Source organism: Zootoca vivipara, chromosome 12 (genome assembly GCF_965207765.1).
Source record: "Zootoca vivipara chromosome 12, rZooViv2.hap1.1, whole genome shotgun sequence".
Classification (NCBI taxonomy): Eukaryota; Metazoa; Chordata; class Lepidosauria; order Squamata; family Lacertidae; genus Zootoca; species Zootoca vivipara.
The window spans coordinates 35,606,262-35,623,098 of NC_142595.1; the positions used below are offsets into that span (position 1 = coordinate 35,606,262).

Below are 16,837 nucleotides of genomic sequence, written 5' to 3' on the forward strand. Positions count from 1 at the left end.
GGTGGAAGAAGCGGGCCGAGTGCGTCATCCTCACTCCCATCTTTCGCTCTCTGGCACCCCAGGTGGCTGGCCTACATTTTGCTGCTGCTGCTGGACCTCATCATCTGTCTCTTCACCTTGCTGGGGCTGGCGAAGCAGATCAAGTGGCTGGTAATCGTGTGAGTGCGCCATCTGGTGGGCACATCCGGGAACCACTGGTGTTGGGAGGTGGCAGCAACTGAGAAGAGGGGAGAGGGATGGAGGGGGAGACAAGGGAGCAAATCTACGAGGCATCTTACGTCTTAAATGCACCCAACAGGGATGCACTGAGGAATTGCCTGTTTGAAACAAAACATCAGTGGGATTCAAGCTGTATGGCCCTCCCTTGGGGGACAGGGGGATGTTTAATATCAAAACGTAAAGATCTGCAGAAACACACACAAACAGGGTAGTGAGACGTCCCAAAAGTCAGCGCTACAAGATGCTTTAGATGAGAGGAATCTGTTTGCAATACTCACTTGATTTGCCAATATCCCAGAAGAGCCCGAGTGGAGAGGCAAAGGAGTAGACCTGCAAGGTTGTAGACCTCACAGCTGTGATAGCTCAGTTGGCAGAGCATGGGACTCTTAATCTCAGGGTTGTGGGTTCAAGCCCCATGTTGAGCAAAAGATTCCTGCATTGCAGTGGGTTGGACTAGATGGCCCACATGGGCCCTTTCAACTCTGCGATGCTATGATTCTATCAGAACCCCATAGAGACCTTGCAAGCCGGATGCTTTCTCTGGTCCAGGACTCGATTATTTAACAAAGGCAACACCCCTGCTTTCCTTCCCATTGCAGCCTCTGTCAGTGTCCTCCCCTCCCCTCTGCCCAGTGGTACAATCTGCCAATACTGATGTGGCCCCTCCGTGTATGAGACCTGGGGCAATTGCCCCTACTATTCTAAATCCCACCACCACCAAAAAGGCCCTGCTACCATTCCACACCTCTTTCCCACCTCCTGCATCAATGTCTTCACCATTTCTAAGCCCTCTTGCTCACTCCTGGTTTCCCAAGCATTCGCACCAGGCACTTCTGCAGCTGGGTTTCCCATACACCATCCAGACATATCAAGGACTAATAGTATTTGTTTGTCAAATCCTAATCGAGCAGCCCTTTGAAGCAAAACCATGGCAATATCCCCATTCATGGCAGCATGCTCACACCAGATTGCACCTGCCCTAGCCTTGGCCAACCTGGTGCCCTCAAGACATTTTGGACTACAACTCCCATCAGCCCCCTCAGTGCCCCATCATATAGTTATGTCATGTTAGATTCTGGTCTTAGAATCGCATAGCCCCCCTTCACTCTCTAGATGGTCCTCCTTCACTTAATTCCAAATGAGGTGAGCCAGCATGGATGGGTCACATCCATCCACTATCCCAAATTAAATCGGGACATCCCATTTGGGGGGTGGGGGTGGGCTGTGCTCTCATGCAAGAGCATGGTGCCCCCAAACACACGAGAGCTTGGGATCCCAAAACGTGTGAGATCGCAGCTGGATGTGCGTCTTCTGCAAGATAATGACATTGCATGGGAGCACAGTTCCAGAAGACAAGCATCCCGGTTTTGCACTGGGATATATTAGAGGGTGGGACCCAGGTGGCTCTGTGGGTTAAATCACTGAGCCTAGGGCTTGCTGATCAGAAGGTCGGCAGTTCGAATCCCTGTGACGGGGTGAGCTCCCGTTGCTTGGTCCCAGCTCCTGCCAACCTAGCAGTTCGAAAGCACGTCAAAGTGCAAGTAGATTAATAGGAAGGTACTACAGCGGGAAGATAAATGGCGTTTCCATGTGCTGCTCTGGTTTGCCAGAAGCGGCTTTGTCATGCTGGCCACATGACCTGGAAGCTATACGCCGGCTCCCTCGGCCAATAATGCGAGATGAGCAGGCAACCCCAGAGTCGGTCACGACTGGACCTAATGGTCAGGGGTCCCTGTACCTGTATCTTAGAGGGCATGCTGTGTTGGGGCGGGGGCCTTCCTATTCATTTAGGTGAGCCAGGCCATTGGCTGCCCAGACTGCACCACCGTCAGTGCCCATTTGAGTGCCTTCCTCTCTCTTTCCTGCCTACAGAATGACTGTCATGAGTTTCCTAGTCCTCATCCTGAGCTGGGGCTCCATGGGGCTGGAGACAGCAGCTGCTGTGGTGAGTTTGGGGCTGTTGTTGTGGTTTTCCGTTAATACATTTGGCGGAGACAGAGCCTAGATTGTGTACTCACTCTTTCTTTCCTTTCAAAGTGCCCCTCCCCCAAAATCTCTATTCGAACCCGCCACATTCTCCCATGCCCTGTGGATCAAAGCCGCCACCCCCACCATCCCAGCTTTGAGCGTTCTGTTGTGATGCCTATCAGAGTGACCCACGGCTGTCAAAGGTGCTGGACTCCGCCTTCTGCAGCCACACATTTTTGCTTAGATCCTGCTAGCAACTGACTGCAGTAAAAGAGACATTTGTTTCTTCCCCTTTCCCTTCAGGGACTGAGCGATTTCTGCTTTGAGCCAGATGGCTATGTGATGAACACAACCCAAGCCAGCACTGGACTCAGCCCAGGTAGGATTGGAAGTGCCGTGGGGCCCAGGGAAAAGCAAAGTGGGTTAGCATTTGGGGAGCAGGGGCTGGCAACTCTCAAGCTGTGCCTTCATTGCAGAAGCCTGATGTGTACTAGAGGTTCCCCAGCGATCATGTTTCTCTCCATGCTGTGAAAAGCTTCCGATGCCAAATTTTGCAGGTATTAGGTCTGCTGTTAAAGGCACAGGAGCAGACTGGGACTTCCTCTCTGCCCCCACCACCCCCACCCCGCCGGTTAGTTGGCACCCTACCTGAAAAGCCTGGCTTAAACTCACACCTGACTTTGCCGGCTCAGCTGCAAGGCCTTCCTTGGGCTAATTGCAACTGAACCTGTTTCATGCAATCTACATTGCCAGCCAGACTTAGCATCCATGTCTACAATAATCGAAACCCAGGGTGTTTTGCGTGTCATTCGTTCTCCAGTTGATTTGCTTCTCAATGCGCCTGTGACAGAGGTTCTCTGATGGAGACATCTACGGTAGTTAATAATAAATAGGGTGGATTCAACCCCCTGGTTCCCTTAGCAGAAGCCAGCATAAGGATCCCCACTAGCACAGCAGGGCTTTCTCCCCATCTTTTTTTATCTCATGCCTCCCTCAGATCTACTCTGGAGAATGGAGATAACCCCCCAGAACAGCCCATGGGGGGGGAGGAAAGGGAAGATACTTCCAGTGAGCAAGCGGAAATCTCTTTAGCACTACATTGAACTACAACCGGTACAACTATCCAAAGTAGCAAACAATAGAATCATAGAGTTGGAAGAGACCACAAGGGCCATCCAGTCCAACCCCCTGCCAAGCAGGAAACACCATCAAAGCATTCCTGACATATGGGCGTCAAGCTTAAAGACCTCCAAAGAAGGAGACTCCACCACACTCTTTGGCAGCAAATTCCACTGCCAAACAGCTCTTACTGTCAGGAAGTTCTTCCTAATGTTTAGGTGGAATCTTCTTTCTTGTAGTTTGAATCCATTGCTCCGTGTCCACTTCTCTGGAGCAGCAGAAAACAACCTTTCTCCCTCCTCTATATGACATCCTTTTATATGGAATGGAACCCTTTTATTTACCCCCTCCTATTGTGAGGTCGTGGTCCTCCCAGGGCCAGCAAGGTGAGGCAACCACCTTAGGCAGTAGGCGGCAAATCCGGCCTCCAAGGAACGCATCAGCAGCACATTTCTTCCAGTCTAGATCTGCCATCTCCTTGGCAGCCCCTCTCACCTCCGCAGAGGTGTTGCTGGTCTCCTCCCATTCCTAGGTGGAGGCTGCCCTCTGGGGTCTCCGACCTAGGCTCTGCCCCCACCCATCACGATTCAGAGTGAGCCGCTTTCCCTCCATGACGGCTCTTCATTCCTAGTTTAACCGTTGGGTTGATTCGATTCCCCCCTTTGTTTCTAACATAGATCTTTATTTCCCACCACTCCTTGTTCACGAGATGGATCTTCATTACCCCCCTTCTTCCCTGGCAGAGTGAGAAGGAACATCCTTTTGTGGTTCGCCTCAGGTGCCCAAACGTATTGGGCCAGCTCTGGATCCTCCTTCGTGAAACTGAGTGACTTCCCACAGGCACATGGCCATTATCATAGAAACGTAATCATTTAGACTGAGGTGCCCTTCCTTCCAACACAAGACTCCTGCCTTGTGTAAGAGGCCAAGCGCCCATGTTTACAAAATGTAAGAATGGGAGCCAAAGAGAGTCAAAGGCATGAGGATTAGCTAATGCTCCTTTAAAATCCATAATTATGTGTCACCTTTTCAGCCAGCGCGATTTGCCGTGCCCGGGAACACCCGTTTTGCAATGATAGCTCCGAGGTTACTTTCCACCACCTGGAAATTGTTTTAAGATGATTAATAGTCACTGTGCCCACAAGGCGGGGCTATTTTCACCAGGATGCAGGGAAGTATAAATTATCCGCTGCTGCAGCCTTGGTGGAAATCCCGCCCACTCCCCTTCCCAAAGGCAAACCACTGTTGTAAGAAAAACTGTTCCCTTTCCCTTATGGGGTATTCCAGAGCCCGTATGAGTCCTTAAGTGGGTTCCCTATTGATAGGAGAAAGTAACAGAGGCCAAAATAACAGAGAAGAGAAGCGGCTAGTAAGCCTGATCGTTATTCAAGGAACTGTTGCAACAGGGTCCCCACTCGCCGCACACAGGAGGGAGGAGAACCCTGAACAATGGTGTTCAAGCCCTTATATAGACTTTTGAAATTGCCCACCCTGTAGCCCAAGACCACCCCGCCAAAACATCATACCTACATCACAGAAGGAGGCGGTCGCCAGCAGCTGTCTGCCAGGATACCTGATCATGGTCACTGATTGCATTACCTGGGCAGGCTAGCCATTCTTTTGTGACGGTTAATACTTTAGTCCCTGAGTCCAGGTCACAGGCTCACCCTATTCCTACGCAAATATGGCCTTAAGACAGGATTTGCAAGCAAAAAGACAGTGGGAAGCCTTTCCCCATTTGCCTCCCTTACTGCAGAGGAATATTGGACGTCATTGGGAGAGTCAAAATGGCTTCAGGATTGCTCTCCCGTACTATTTCAGACACATGGTTCATATATTTAGATAGGTGTGCATTGATGAGTATTTATTCTATATCTGAGACCTTACATTTCTTGTAACACCACCTTAGGCACATATGGGAGCCTGCGCTTCTGGAGTTAATAATTGCTGCAAGGGTAGGGGAGGCAATATTTGTCCTTCCCAACTGCTCCCCATAGCTCTCCCCATAGAAGCTACTCAACAATGAAGTAAAGAACCAAGGCGCCATTGCATGTCATGTAGTTATATATTGCTGAACTACAATTCCCATTAGCTCCAGCAAGCATGGCCCGTGGCCAGGGATGATGGATATTGTAGTCCAGCAGCATCCGGGGGCGGGGCATGCAAAGGTTCCTCACCCCTGCAGAAAGTTTCACATGGCCTGTACTGTTGCTATCAAGGCAGAGAGCCTCTTTCTGAGCATGTAAAACCCAAGTTAGATAAAACAAACACAGGATCCAGGAGGGGCACGGGAAAAGCCTGGTGCCTTGATAGGGAACCATGGTCTGATTTCCTTTTTCTTTTCTTCCCTATCCCACAGAAATCCTGCAGTACTACTTAACCTGCAGCCAAGATGTCTTTAACCCTTTCCAGCAGGTAGGCTTCCCTTCCCTTCTTTAAGGCTTAAGAAGTGTGCTGCATGTGGGGGCATGGAGTGACTCTGGGCCAACCTGTCCCAAATTCCCTACCAATGCAATGTTGGAATCAACCACTATGTCCAAATATAGAAAATTAAGAAAATCTCATCATGCAATCTTTGTTTCACTCTCATTTGTGTCAAGAAGGGCAAAGAATTATGCAGGACCCTGAAACGCCATGGGCCACCCATGTGGTTCAACCACTCCTCTGCTCCCACCACATCCAGCCACATACCCACATAGGCAGGGCTGTCTTAAGCATATGCAGCATTGGGGTGCAAAGATCCGCCCGGCGCCACCCCCCCCCCACAGTTGCCCAGTCCCAGGCGCTCAGGAGAGCGGAGCCAGCCGGCCACCTCAGCGTCTTGCTGGCTCGCTTGCCCCCGAACTCACAGCACAGAACCACCTGCAGCAGAAGAGCCCGTCGTGTCGCTCCGACCGACGGACGGGCTCTTCCCCGGACTCAACTCTCGGGCCCCGGACTCTCGGCCTGGTGCCCCTGGGAGCCTGGCACCCAGGTGCACCACACCCCTAGCGTCTATGGGTAAGACGGCCCTGCACACAGGATTCTTCCAAGCATTGGCCATGCTTTTCTTCACAGCAGTGGGGACTAGAAACTTGCTGTTTCTTTCTTTCTTTTTATTTTTATGTCGGTGCACTTGGTACCATCGCAACATTGTGGAATAAACAGAGTTCTGCCCATTATAATTTACTGAACTGAATATTCAGCTGTCCCATAATGGACTGGAAAGCAAAGGAAAATCTCAAAAGCTATGTCTGTTTTTTAACCTAGAAATTCAGGGCCGTTTCCTGTTGACACGTCCCATCAGCACAAATATTTAAACTTGCACAAACTTCCCCTCCCCTGGTGTGCCTCCTAAATCTGTTCTAGGAGTTCCCAGATTTGCATATTTGGGGAGGGCCCGCACAGGTGAGGGGGGAGATTCCCATTGGGCAAGTGTAAATCCTTGTGCAGAGGAGACATGTTAGTTGGATGCAGCCTTTAAGCGATGGCACTGAGATGCAGATCCACACCTTATATTTAAAAGCATGTGGAATCCTGGGGACTGTAGTTTCTCCCCCATAGAGCTACAATTCTCAGTACGCTTAACAAACTAACACTCCCAGGATTCTTTGGGGGAAGTCAGGTGCTTTCAGGCCGTGGTGTGGATTTGCCCTCCAGTGGTTTTCTGCACAAAGAATAGCATGGCATTGAGCCCATGAGCTCTTGTGTGGCTGCAGGCCTTGCCAGAAGAACTCTCCCCCCCCCCTTGTGAAGTTTTCTAACCCAACATGCCCTGTGTTCCTCCCACCATTTCTACAGAGGCTCACCATGTGTCAGAGGGCACTGTCTAACATACATTCTCAGCTGTACGGATTGGAAAGAGAAGCCATCCCACATTTCCCAGCAGCTGAGGTCAGTAGGAATACCTAGATAGGAGTGGGGGGGGGCAGAAAAAATGCTGAGTGCCTGGACTCTTGGCCCAGAAAGGAATCTGGTGGGTTAGGAGGATGAGGGGAGGGGAAAGGGCTGTGTAATCTAGGACTACTGAATTCTCTCCTCACATCCTCTGTGCATTGCAGAAAAGCATCTTATCCATCCAGAGCACATTGAACAACACAGAAAGCAAATTCCACAACCTTATTGCTCTGCTCAACTGCCGGGGACTTCATAAGGTAACTGACGCGCTCTTATTCCTCCCTTAAGTGATCCACTGACAATCACTGGCCCCTCCACTGAACCCCTTTCTCCCTACTTGTCCTGTAATGGTCATTTTTCTACGGCTGCATACCACTCTCACTGAAAAATGCCTCTGAATACGAACTGCTGGGAATTACAAGACAGGCAGAGCAGCTGTTGCGCTCAGGACCTGCCTTCGGCCTCCCCCTTGGGATCTGGATAGCCGCCCCAACACAGAAGGAAAGCAATAAATAAAGACCCCTATGTTTTATTCTAGAACAATTACTCTTATTTCAGCAGTTTTGTCAAATACCGTGTCCATCATTCACAACATGTACAATGCCGTTGACGAACGGCGGCTCTCGTCTCCATGGCACGACATTTCCGAAGAGAGCTTCCAAATTTATCCATTATAGTACATCAGCACAACCTCATTCAAACTGCCCAAATTAAACTTCATTCAAAGGACCGAATGTGTTTCAGCCAAAATCTTCCTCGGCAGCTGTTCCGAACATCCAACACATTGTCTCGTGACAATGTTCAGAATAAATTATTACTGGCTAATAACCCAGGGTGGTCAATTGATGGTTCATCAAAAGGAGCCAATGATTAGGAGAAGGGCCTCCTGATAACTGGGAATCTCTTTGTATGTATGTTTGAATGAGATGCCCATCGGAGCTTAGAGAATTAGCATCCTGCCAGCTGAGAAGAGGAAGAGAGAAACAGGAGTTGGTAGTTTAGTCTTCAGCTGGTGGCTCTTGGCCTGATCCAAGGTGGGTTACAACAGGAGTACTACCAGCAGGGTCCTAGCTAAAAAAACAACCCAATAATCTTAATGTAGGTCCTGCAAGCTTGAAGTCTGGCCAGGGAAACTCAGGGAAACTGAGTTTAAGAATGAAGGTATTGTGAAGAGCATATGGGCAGGCCAGTTCCCCTGTTAACCCTGCTCTGTGTGTCTGTCTGTGTGCTTGCATGTGCCTTCCTCTTTCTTCTAGGACTATGTGGATGCCCTGAAAGGGCTGTGCTACGATGGCATGGAAGGGCTGCTCTTCCTCCTCCTCTTCTCCTTCCTCTCTGCCCTTTCCTTCACCACTGCCGTCTGCAGTCTGCCCCGGGCGTGGAAGAGGTTCCAGAACAGGTGAGCACCGACAGTCTTGACGTCATCGAGCTGGGCATCAGATTTAGTGCAACTTTGCAAACGGACCCATTCAAGTTTATTAGCCCGCAGGGGCGGGGCGGCTGATGCCCTATTTGTCCAGACATCACCTTATGTTGGTCATTTGTGATTTTAAAAAGCTCCCACACACAAACAACAACCCACTTTTGCAAAACTTGAACATATGACGATGTTGGCCAGGATGCTTGGACTGGGTGGGCCATTGGCCAGATCCATAATGCAGATGCTGTTGGACTACAGTTCCCTTCACCCCTGACTATTGGCCATGCTGGCTGGGCATGATGGGAGCTGGAGTCCAGTTGCTGGGGACCAACAATGGGACAGGGCGATGGCTTTCATACTCTGCCTTTGGACTTCCCAGAGAAGACATCTGATTCGCTGTTGTGAGAGGCAGGATGCTGGAGTGGATGGACCCCTTGGTCTGATTCAATAGAAGAGAGCAGTGTGAACAGTGTCCTCCAAGGTTCAACTCTGGCCCTTCCTCTTGCTTTCCTGCCAGATCTGCCTGGAATCGACACAAGACAATATCACCAAGGCAACTATCTGCAAACAAGCAATAAACGTCCATAAAAATGGCAAAAGTAGTTTCTTTCCCAAATTGGTTTGATCTTAAACAATAGCAAACACAGTACAGTAAATAGAGAGTTCGCTCGTAATATACCAGTGGTTCAACGCTTAGTGATACTATCTTGTGTCGATTGCAGTAGTCTTTGTGTCACCTCCCTGTCCATTGTTTTATCGTTAAGATTTGCCTGGAGGCGATTCTTATTTGCCACAGAAAACCGGACAAGTGGCTGTTTGCCTTCCCCATTTAGTATTTATTCCTGTGGTCAGATTTTATGTGCAATTAAGCAATGAGCAAATATCCGAAAGGCAGCTTGTACATCTTGGGAGATGGATAACTATCAGCCAGTCGGGCTGCAGCGTCAGCTAGGTGTGTGGTCGTGTTCCCAGGCAAAATTGCAAAAGGGTACTTGGCGGTCAGCTTGTGGCCAGAGGCATCCTAGCTGCAGCACCTGACATGCGGGCTGCAACCTGGTTGAACAGGCAGCTTTCCAACTAGCTTTTCTGTCCTGTGCATTTAACAGCCTGTCTTGATGTGCAGGCATTTAGCGGGTAATGATACTTATCTCCATTCTATGATAAGCTTCTCCTGCTAATGAAAAAGCCCCCCACCCCACCGCCAACTGACCAGCCTTTGCTCTAGTCTAGCACCAGGGCCAAACTAGAGATCAGGCTATTCACACAATGGTGTGAATGGGGTTTTTAAAGGAAATTGCAGGCACAATTGGAACCCAGTGCAGGGGTAGGCGAATGTTAACTCCTCATCCCTTGCTTCGATCCCAGTTCAGAACAGCTGTTTCCAGGTGTCGGGGTCCCAATTCGGATCAGGACCGCAGTGGATCAGAGCTTTGCCCTTTGCTAGGGTCCAACATTTTCCGATGCAAAACATGTGTCTTCAAGGACATGCTCCTAAGTGCGTCATGCACTTGCCCTCGCCCTGGAAAAAGTACTTTTTGGGGACACACGGTGCTCAAAAACACATGTTTTTGGTGCCGCATGGGATCGTGGCCCCGAAAAACACTTTATCGGGGCGAGAGCATAGCCACCATTTTTTCTTGGGCACTCGTAAGGTATAGATTCCTTCAAAGAAAGAAGCATTCTCTGTAAAGTAGGACACCTGGCCCACCATGAGCCTAGTGGTACAAAAGAGGACCCCCACTCTCTTGCTTCTTGAGTACAATTGTGGGGCCACACCCTTCTTGAGAGGTAGGCCACACCTCTACCAACCTTGCCCCTCACTCTCTCTTTCTCTTTCTCCTCGGATTCCTGTCTAGGGACTCGGACTACGACGACATGGAGGACGACGACCCTTTCACGCCCCAGGCACGTAGGCAGCCGACGGTGCGCGCGGGGGGGGCCGGGCCCACCCTGCCCGGCTCCTATAGCCACTGTTCAAGCTGGGGCAGCCGTGGCAGCCTGCGCCTCTCAGCCCCCCCCATTTCCAACGCCCCCGTCTCACAGTACATGTGAGTAGCCCCAACCGCCCACCTCCCAACCCCCCCTCCCCGCTCGCTCGGTCACGGTGCCCCCTGCAAGGCGGGAGGGGCTCGGCACAGATCCGAGTGCGCGAGTGGCGGGGGGAAGGGAGGGCAGTCCCCACCCCTCCCTCCCAACCTGCATCTGAGTGCTTCCTCCCCCTTTCCTTCCTCCTCTCCTCCTCCTCCTCCTCCTCCTCCTCCTCCTCCTCCTCCTCCTCCTCCTCCTCCTCCTCATCTACTGCTACAGCATCGCCTCCATCCCAGTTGTGCTTTCTTCATTTCTCTACCTGTCATTGCTCATTCGTTTCCTGTCTCCTGCATGTCATTCCTGTGTTCTAAAGCCACACACAGAGAGAGATGTTTGCGTATACAGTGGTACCTCTGGTTGCGAACGGGATCCGTTCCGGAGCCCCGTTCGAAACATGAGCAGTACGCAACCTGCATCAGTGTTTCTGCGCACGTGTGGGTCACGATTCGGCGCTTCTGCGCATGACGTCATTTGATGTCTCTGCGCATGACGTCATTTGATGTCTCTGCGCATGCGTGAACTGCCGAACCCGGAAGTAACTGTTCCTGTTACTTCCGGGTTTGGCGTGTTCATAACCCGTGTTGTACGCAACCCGCAGTATTCGTATCCAGAGGTATGACTGTATATGTGTGTGTACACACACACACACACACACACACACACACACACACACCAGTCTCCAAGCAGCAAGAGCACCCATAGGTTCAAGTCCTTGCCCTGGGTTTGGCGTGACTTTAGAATATATGGTTTTATTTACACATATATACCACCTGAGCATAAAATGGGAGAGCCCATAACATTAGCACCCTGATAAGGAAAAAATCCTGGCGTGCGGATTTACTCCGCTGCCCAGCTTGACGGGGTGCCACTTCCTGAGGGTCCCTCCAGTCAGTCAAAGGAAGGAGTCTCCAGCCAAGTTAAAGAAGCGAAACAGTGGTCAATAGACCTGGTCTTTATTTGTTGCAACAAGGTTCAAACACACAAAGAGTAGGAACCCTGAGCATGGGGTTGCATGAACTTTTAAGATTTATCCACCCCTTTCCCATAATACACTTCCAACAGCATCATCAATACATCACAAATAGGCCATAAAGAGGGAGTGGTTGTCATGTGGTGACGTGAGTACGCAGCTCACCCCTGTTCATCACCCCTATTTCCCCGACATCTTTTAAGTACCCGATTCCCAAAGAACAATAAAACTACTTACACTTCTCTCTTCCTGAGTTAGGGCTTTGAGAGTACCTGGTTTAGATAGCCTCCGGCTTTAACAACTTCAACAGACCTTTCTTCCCCCATTAGGTTTCCAGGGATGTCCCCAAAGCCATAGCTTTGAATTCAGCACACAGAGCGAGTCATGCCTCGGTGTCTCTTTTCAGCTTCAGATCAGCCTACGTAAAACAAAAGACTAGCTCCCTGGCTTATTGTTCTCCTGCCCCGTAAGTTGGCATGACATCCACCCATAGCTGTCAAGTTCTCCCTTTTTTAAAAGGGAAATTCCCTTATGCTGAATAGGCTTCCTCGCGAGATAAGGGGGAACTTGACAGCTATGCATCCACCCAAGTGAATGGGTAGGAGGCTTCCCATCTGCTGAAAGAGCATCATCACCAAACAGTCTCTATGGCAACATGTCTATTCTTCACCAGCTCCTTTAGACATGTAAACAGGGTGAAGTGAGAGGATGGAGGATAACAGGACTTAATGAAGAGGCTGGTTTGACCCATTCAGCAGTTCCTTCTGTGGACAAACCGCAACCTTACAAATACAAAATCACATGTGTGGTTGAGACCCAAACCAACCCCCACAATCCTTTATATTTGAAAAGTTGCCCCCCTCAACCCAAACCTGTATCCATTAAGTGCCACCCATGGATGTCCTTTGCCATCACCACCACAACCCAGCCCATATCAAGCAGTTTTCCATGGGAGTTACGGATAATGAATCCTTTAGTTTCCTTCACTTCTCTGTCACTTACGTGTCCTGCTCCCCCATACCCATTTCCACCCTGTTTGCACAGGAATTAGCCAACAACGGCTTTGTCCCAGCACTCATTCTCACCCCTTATTCCCATCCCAAGATGGAAGCTTTCCCAAATCCAGAGAGGCTTTTCTGGATGCAAAGGGCCTCCCTCTCCCTTTTGAAGTATTCTCAGCTGCTGCTCCTTTTCTCACCCAAAAGCTTCCCGATGTAGGGGAAACTTCTCAAACAAACATTCTGTTTTATTCTTGCCCTTCCCTCCTTCTCTTGATCCTTTGACTGTTCTGTTTTGTTACTGCCCTGGCCCAACTTCTGGGGCAAGATTCAGATCGGAATGTGCTACAAATGCCACTTTAAAAAAAAAAATTGAAGTGACCGGGGCCTGATTTTTCTTAGATCTGGCTGATTCACTTAACCTGGGTTGTGAATCCTCTTTGCATAGTGGAGGGTTAGGCATTGCCCTCCTCCTACTGTGTATGAGTAGAGCATCGTTTCTTCCATCTTTTCACCTTCCCAGGCTGTGGCCCATCCCAGTTCGCCACCTAAGGGAGCTGAGCCACTCCTTAAAGCAGGATTTCCCAAACTTGGGCCTCCAGCTGTTTTTGGACTGCAACTCCCATCACCCCTAGCTAGCAAGACCAGTGGTCAGGGATGGTGGGAATTGTGGTCCAAAAACAGCTAGAGACCCAAGTTTGGGAAACACTGCCTTAAAGCATCGCCACTTGGCTTCTCCACCCTGGAGAAGGCAGTGAACCCGAGCAGCAACGTGATACGGAAAAATACCCCGGCTTTTTGCCAAACCCAGCAGGAGCCAGGGGCAGACTTAGCAGGGCCCTGCCAGCGTTGCTGTTCGGCTTCTCTGCCTGGGAGCAAGGATGACGAGTGGCAATGGTACAGGCATGAGCACCTCTCTCTGTGGCAGTAGCAGAAGTGGTGGGACAGGCAGAGCGCCACCCCTTTCCCTTCTGCCGCCTGAGGCAAGCACTTCACCCTGCCTCTTGGGTGGGCCGGCTCTGCCCCTCCCTTTTTCCGAGAAGGAAGAATTGCACGAGTAGTGCCTGTGCATATGAAACCCTGCGAGGGGGAGTTCTCCCATTAAACTTTCAAACACATACAACTCTACGTGTCTATATATATATATATGATGGAAGGAGGGGATTCATCGACTCCAAAACACAAAGAGCATCCACAGCCCAGCAGGCGTATCAACCACGCCTTGGTGAAAAGAGGATCAAACGCCCTCTGGTTTATGGCTTCCTGAATTGTGACCAAAATAAACCGAGAACCATATATATTGCCTGCTCTCTGGGAACTTGCGAAAGACAGGCAGAGTAGAGGCTTTTGAGTATCTCTTGAGTGTGGAGTTGACCTTCCAGATCTGGGGTAGTGGTCTGTGGAGGGAGGGAGGGAAGGAGGGGGGGGACCTGTTTTCAGCTTCTTTGTCGATGTTGCTTGCAGGAGTCAAAGCGTTTCGTACAGTGGCAATCCTCGATTTGAGAGTGTCCCCCTCATCGACCGCCATTCCCCTCCCCCTTCGGTAAGTTTGCAGCATTGCGCGGGGGCCCAGATGTGGCACACTGGGGTGATACACAACGGGCACAGCAGCTGCAGAACAAACCACTGTAGTTTTGTGGCCATGGTTGTGCTGCAAAAACAGCAAGGGGGGGGGGCTATTGAAAACCCGGTGAGCCACAATGTAATAGTAGTAGTAGTAGTAGTAGTAGTAGTAAATAATAATAATAATAATAATAATAATAATAATAATAATTTTATTCCCCAGCCACTCTGGGCAGCTCCCAACTGAATATTGAAAACACGATAAAACATCAAACATTAAAAACTCCTCTTGCTAGAATAGGACCATATACACACAGTGGAAAGCAAAAGGGGATTGTGTTTGCTGTTACTGTATGTATAAGCAGTTTGATGCAATTGTACAGGAATTCTGCTCCTTTAAAGCTGACCACTTGTCAACTGCCAAGAAGGCTGCATTTAAAAATGAAATAAAATGGACCTGAACGGTTAAACAAAGTCTCCAAATATAGAATGCTGGGTTGAGGAATAGGTATACTCTGTGGTCAATGAGCACATCACCTATAAAAGGGGGGCGGGAGGGCAACTTTGGATGCTGCTAATAACCTATGCAACCACAGTTGCCTGGCAGCACTTGTTAGTAATATCTGAAGAAAGGGCCACGTGATGCAGAAATGCTCAGGCAATGTTCACATACTCTGCCTGCTCATTTCCCCCATATGCACTTGCCGGTGGATAGAGAACGATGAAGCAGTGAAGAGATGGCAAGCCTGTTGCACCCCAGAATTTGCTGGACCGCAGTCTCTCATTGGCCATGCTGAGGCCACATTCATGCAAATCTCCCCCCCCCCCGCCAAAGAATCATGGGAACTGTAGTTTGCACAGCTACGATTCCCAGCAACTGCAACTAGCTACACTTCCCCAGATTCTTTGGGGGGAGAGTCATGTACAGTGGTACCTCGGTTTAAGAACAGTCCGGTTTAAGAACAATTTGATTTACAAACTCCGCAAAACCGGAAATAAGGTCTTGGTTTGAGAACTTTGCCTTGGTCTCAGAACGGAATCCGAATGGTGGAAGGGCACCGGTGGCAGGAGGCCTCATTAGGGAAAGCGTGCTTCGATTTAAGAACGGTTTTGGTTTAAGAACAGACTTCCAGAACAGATTAAATTCGTAAACCAAGGTACCACTGTACTTTAAAGGTGTGGCTGTGTCCCGAGAACTGATCGGAGCTGGGAGTCCAGTGGCATCTACAGGGCCACAAGCTCCCCACCTCACCTGTTCCTATTGCTGTTGTGATATATCTCTTGGGTAATAATAACCCCGCTACTCCTGTCTATGTATCGCCCCATAGTATTCTCCCAGCATGAGAGCGTCTTACGTCGGTGCTAGCGAAGAAGTGGACCTTCCCTACCGGACCGGATTCCTGCCCTAGATGAACCCCAGAAGACCCCAACCCACCTCCATGCCATCCAACTAACACAGAGCAGATCCCACCCCCCAAAACACACACCTCTTTCCAGAGCCGCAACTTGAGGCTAGTCATGTCGCTGCGTCTTGTCTGCCCCCACACCCCCACCCCCTTTCACCTGGATCTCTTCTTCACTCATTTCATTTGCCTGCCTTCTGTAAGAACGCAAGAGAAAAGGAGAGGGGAGCAGTTATATCTCATTCACATGCATATATATGGATTTATATATATATGAATATTAATGTCCCATATGTCAATATGTGGGGCATTAATAGAAGCAGGAATGATGAGTGAGCAAAAGGCCAAGGAAAGGGGATCAAAGGAGGAGAATGTAATAGAAAGAAGGAAAAAAATGAATCAGGACGGAGAGGCAGGACGAGGGTGAGCCAAGCCAAAGGCCAAATGGGTGAATAGGTACCTAAATGGGGGTTTGTCCACACTAAGGCTCCCTCCGCTCCTGCCAGGCCCCTTCCATGCCTTAGAGCCCTGCATCCGAGCACCCTTGCCCCTGCTGTTTCCCCGCCCAGTCGGAGCAAACAGCAACCCGTGGGAAAGCCCAAATTGCCCAGACTCTGAGCTTCTAAGCACCGACCTGTGCCTGGAAAGCACAGGCTAAAGTGTGGGCGAGCCCTGAGAGAAGGAATGGCAGGAAACAGCGGGCGGTGTAGATAGATAGGTAAAAATAGAGTGAACAAATGGGCATTTATATGCAAACGAGGGTGTGCAAATGAGAGCCAGTAAATGAGGGAAAGGATGCAGGGGCTGAAGGGACGGAAAAAAGGGGTAGGCTGAAAGCGCAGAAGGACGAGGGAAGCTAAAGGTGGCAACCCAAGCTTGAGATACGGGAACTGCTAAGCCACCCAGCGAGAGACTCTCATCCCTGCTGCACCCTCTCACTGTGGGCACCCCAGACAGGTGGGGTGCACACTGCTGGGCCCCACAGGGAGATCCAAGGAAAGAGGGGAGTCCAGTAGGGGCCCAGAACCAGCCCTGCTCCCCACCAGCCTCCTTGCTCCGAATTAGAGCCCCCTCCCAACACTAACAAGCGTTTGGAATTTGCCCAGTTTAAAAATAAAAGGGAAACTTTATTTTACATGGCGTTTACGTACGATTTTGTGTGTATGTATGTATGTATGTATGTGGGTGGGTGAGTGGGTGGTCGTCTGGGTTG

At 50.0% G+C, this 16,837-nt stretch overlaps 2 protein-coding genes across 3 annotated transcripts in view; one reads left to right on the forward strand and one right to left on the reverse strand.

The window, feature by feature from the left end:
* The window catches only part of TTYH1 (tweety family member 1), a 63,489-nt gene extending 46,735 nt beyond the window's left edge, over positions 1–16,754 (forward strand). The window contains exons 5-14 of the mRNA XM_060281631.2: positions 63–158; positions 2,092–2,164; positions 2,491–2,566; positions 5,666–5,721; positions 7,087–7,179; positions 7,347–7,439; positions 8,439–8,581; positions 10,459–10,650; positions 14,123–14,201; positions 15,550–16,754. Of these exons, the coding sequence (XP_060137614.2) occupies positions 63–158; positions 2,092–2,164; positions 2,491–2,566; positions 5,666–5,721; positions 7,087–7,179; positions 7,347–7,439; positions 8,439–8,581; positions 10,459–10,650; positions 14,123–14,201; positions 15,550–15,630 (982 nt within the window). The 3' untranslated portion in view covers positions 15,631–16,754. The remainder of the gene's footprint in view (positions 1–62; positions 159–2,091; positions 2,165–2,490; positions 2,567–5,665; positions 5,722–7,086; positions 7,180–7,346; positions 7,440–8,438; positions 8,582–10,458; positions 10,651–14,122; positions 14,202–15,549) is intronic.
* Positions 1–16,837, reverse strand: part of LOC148683979 (T-cell-interacting, activating receptor on myeloid cells protein 1-like) — an 86,582-nt gene that overhangs the window by 59,015 nt on the left and 10,730 nt on the right. The gene's annotated exons all lie outside the window — the stretch shown is intronic.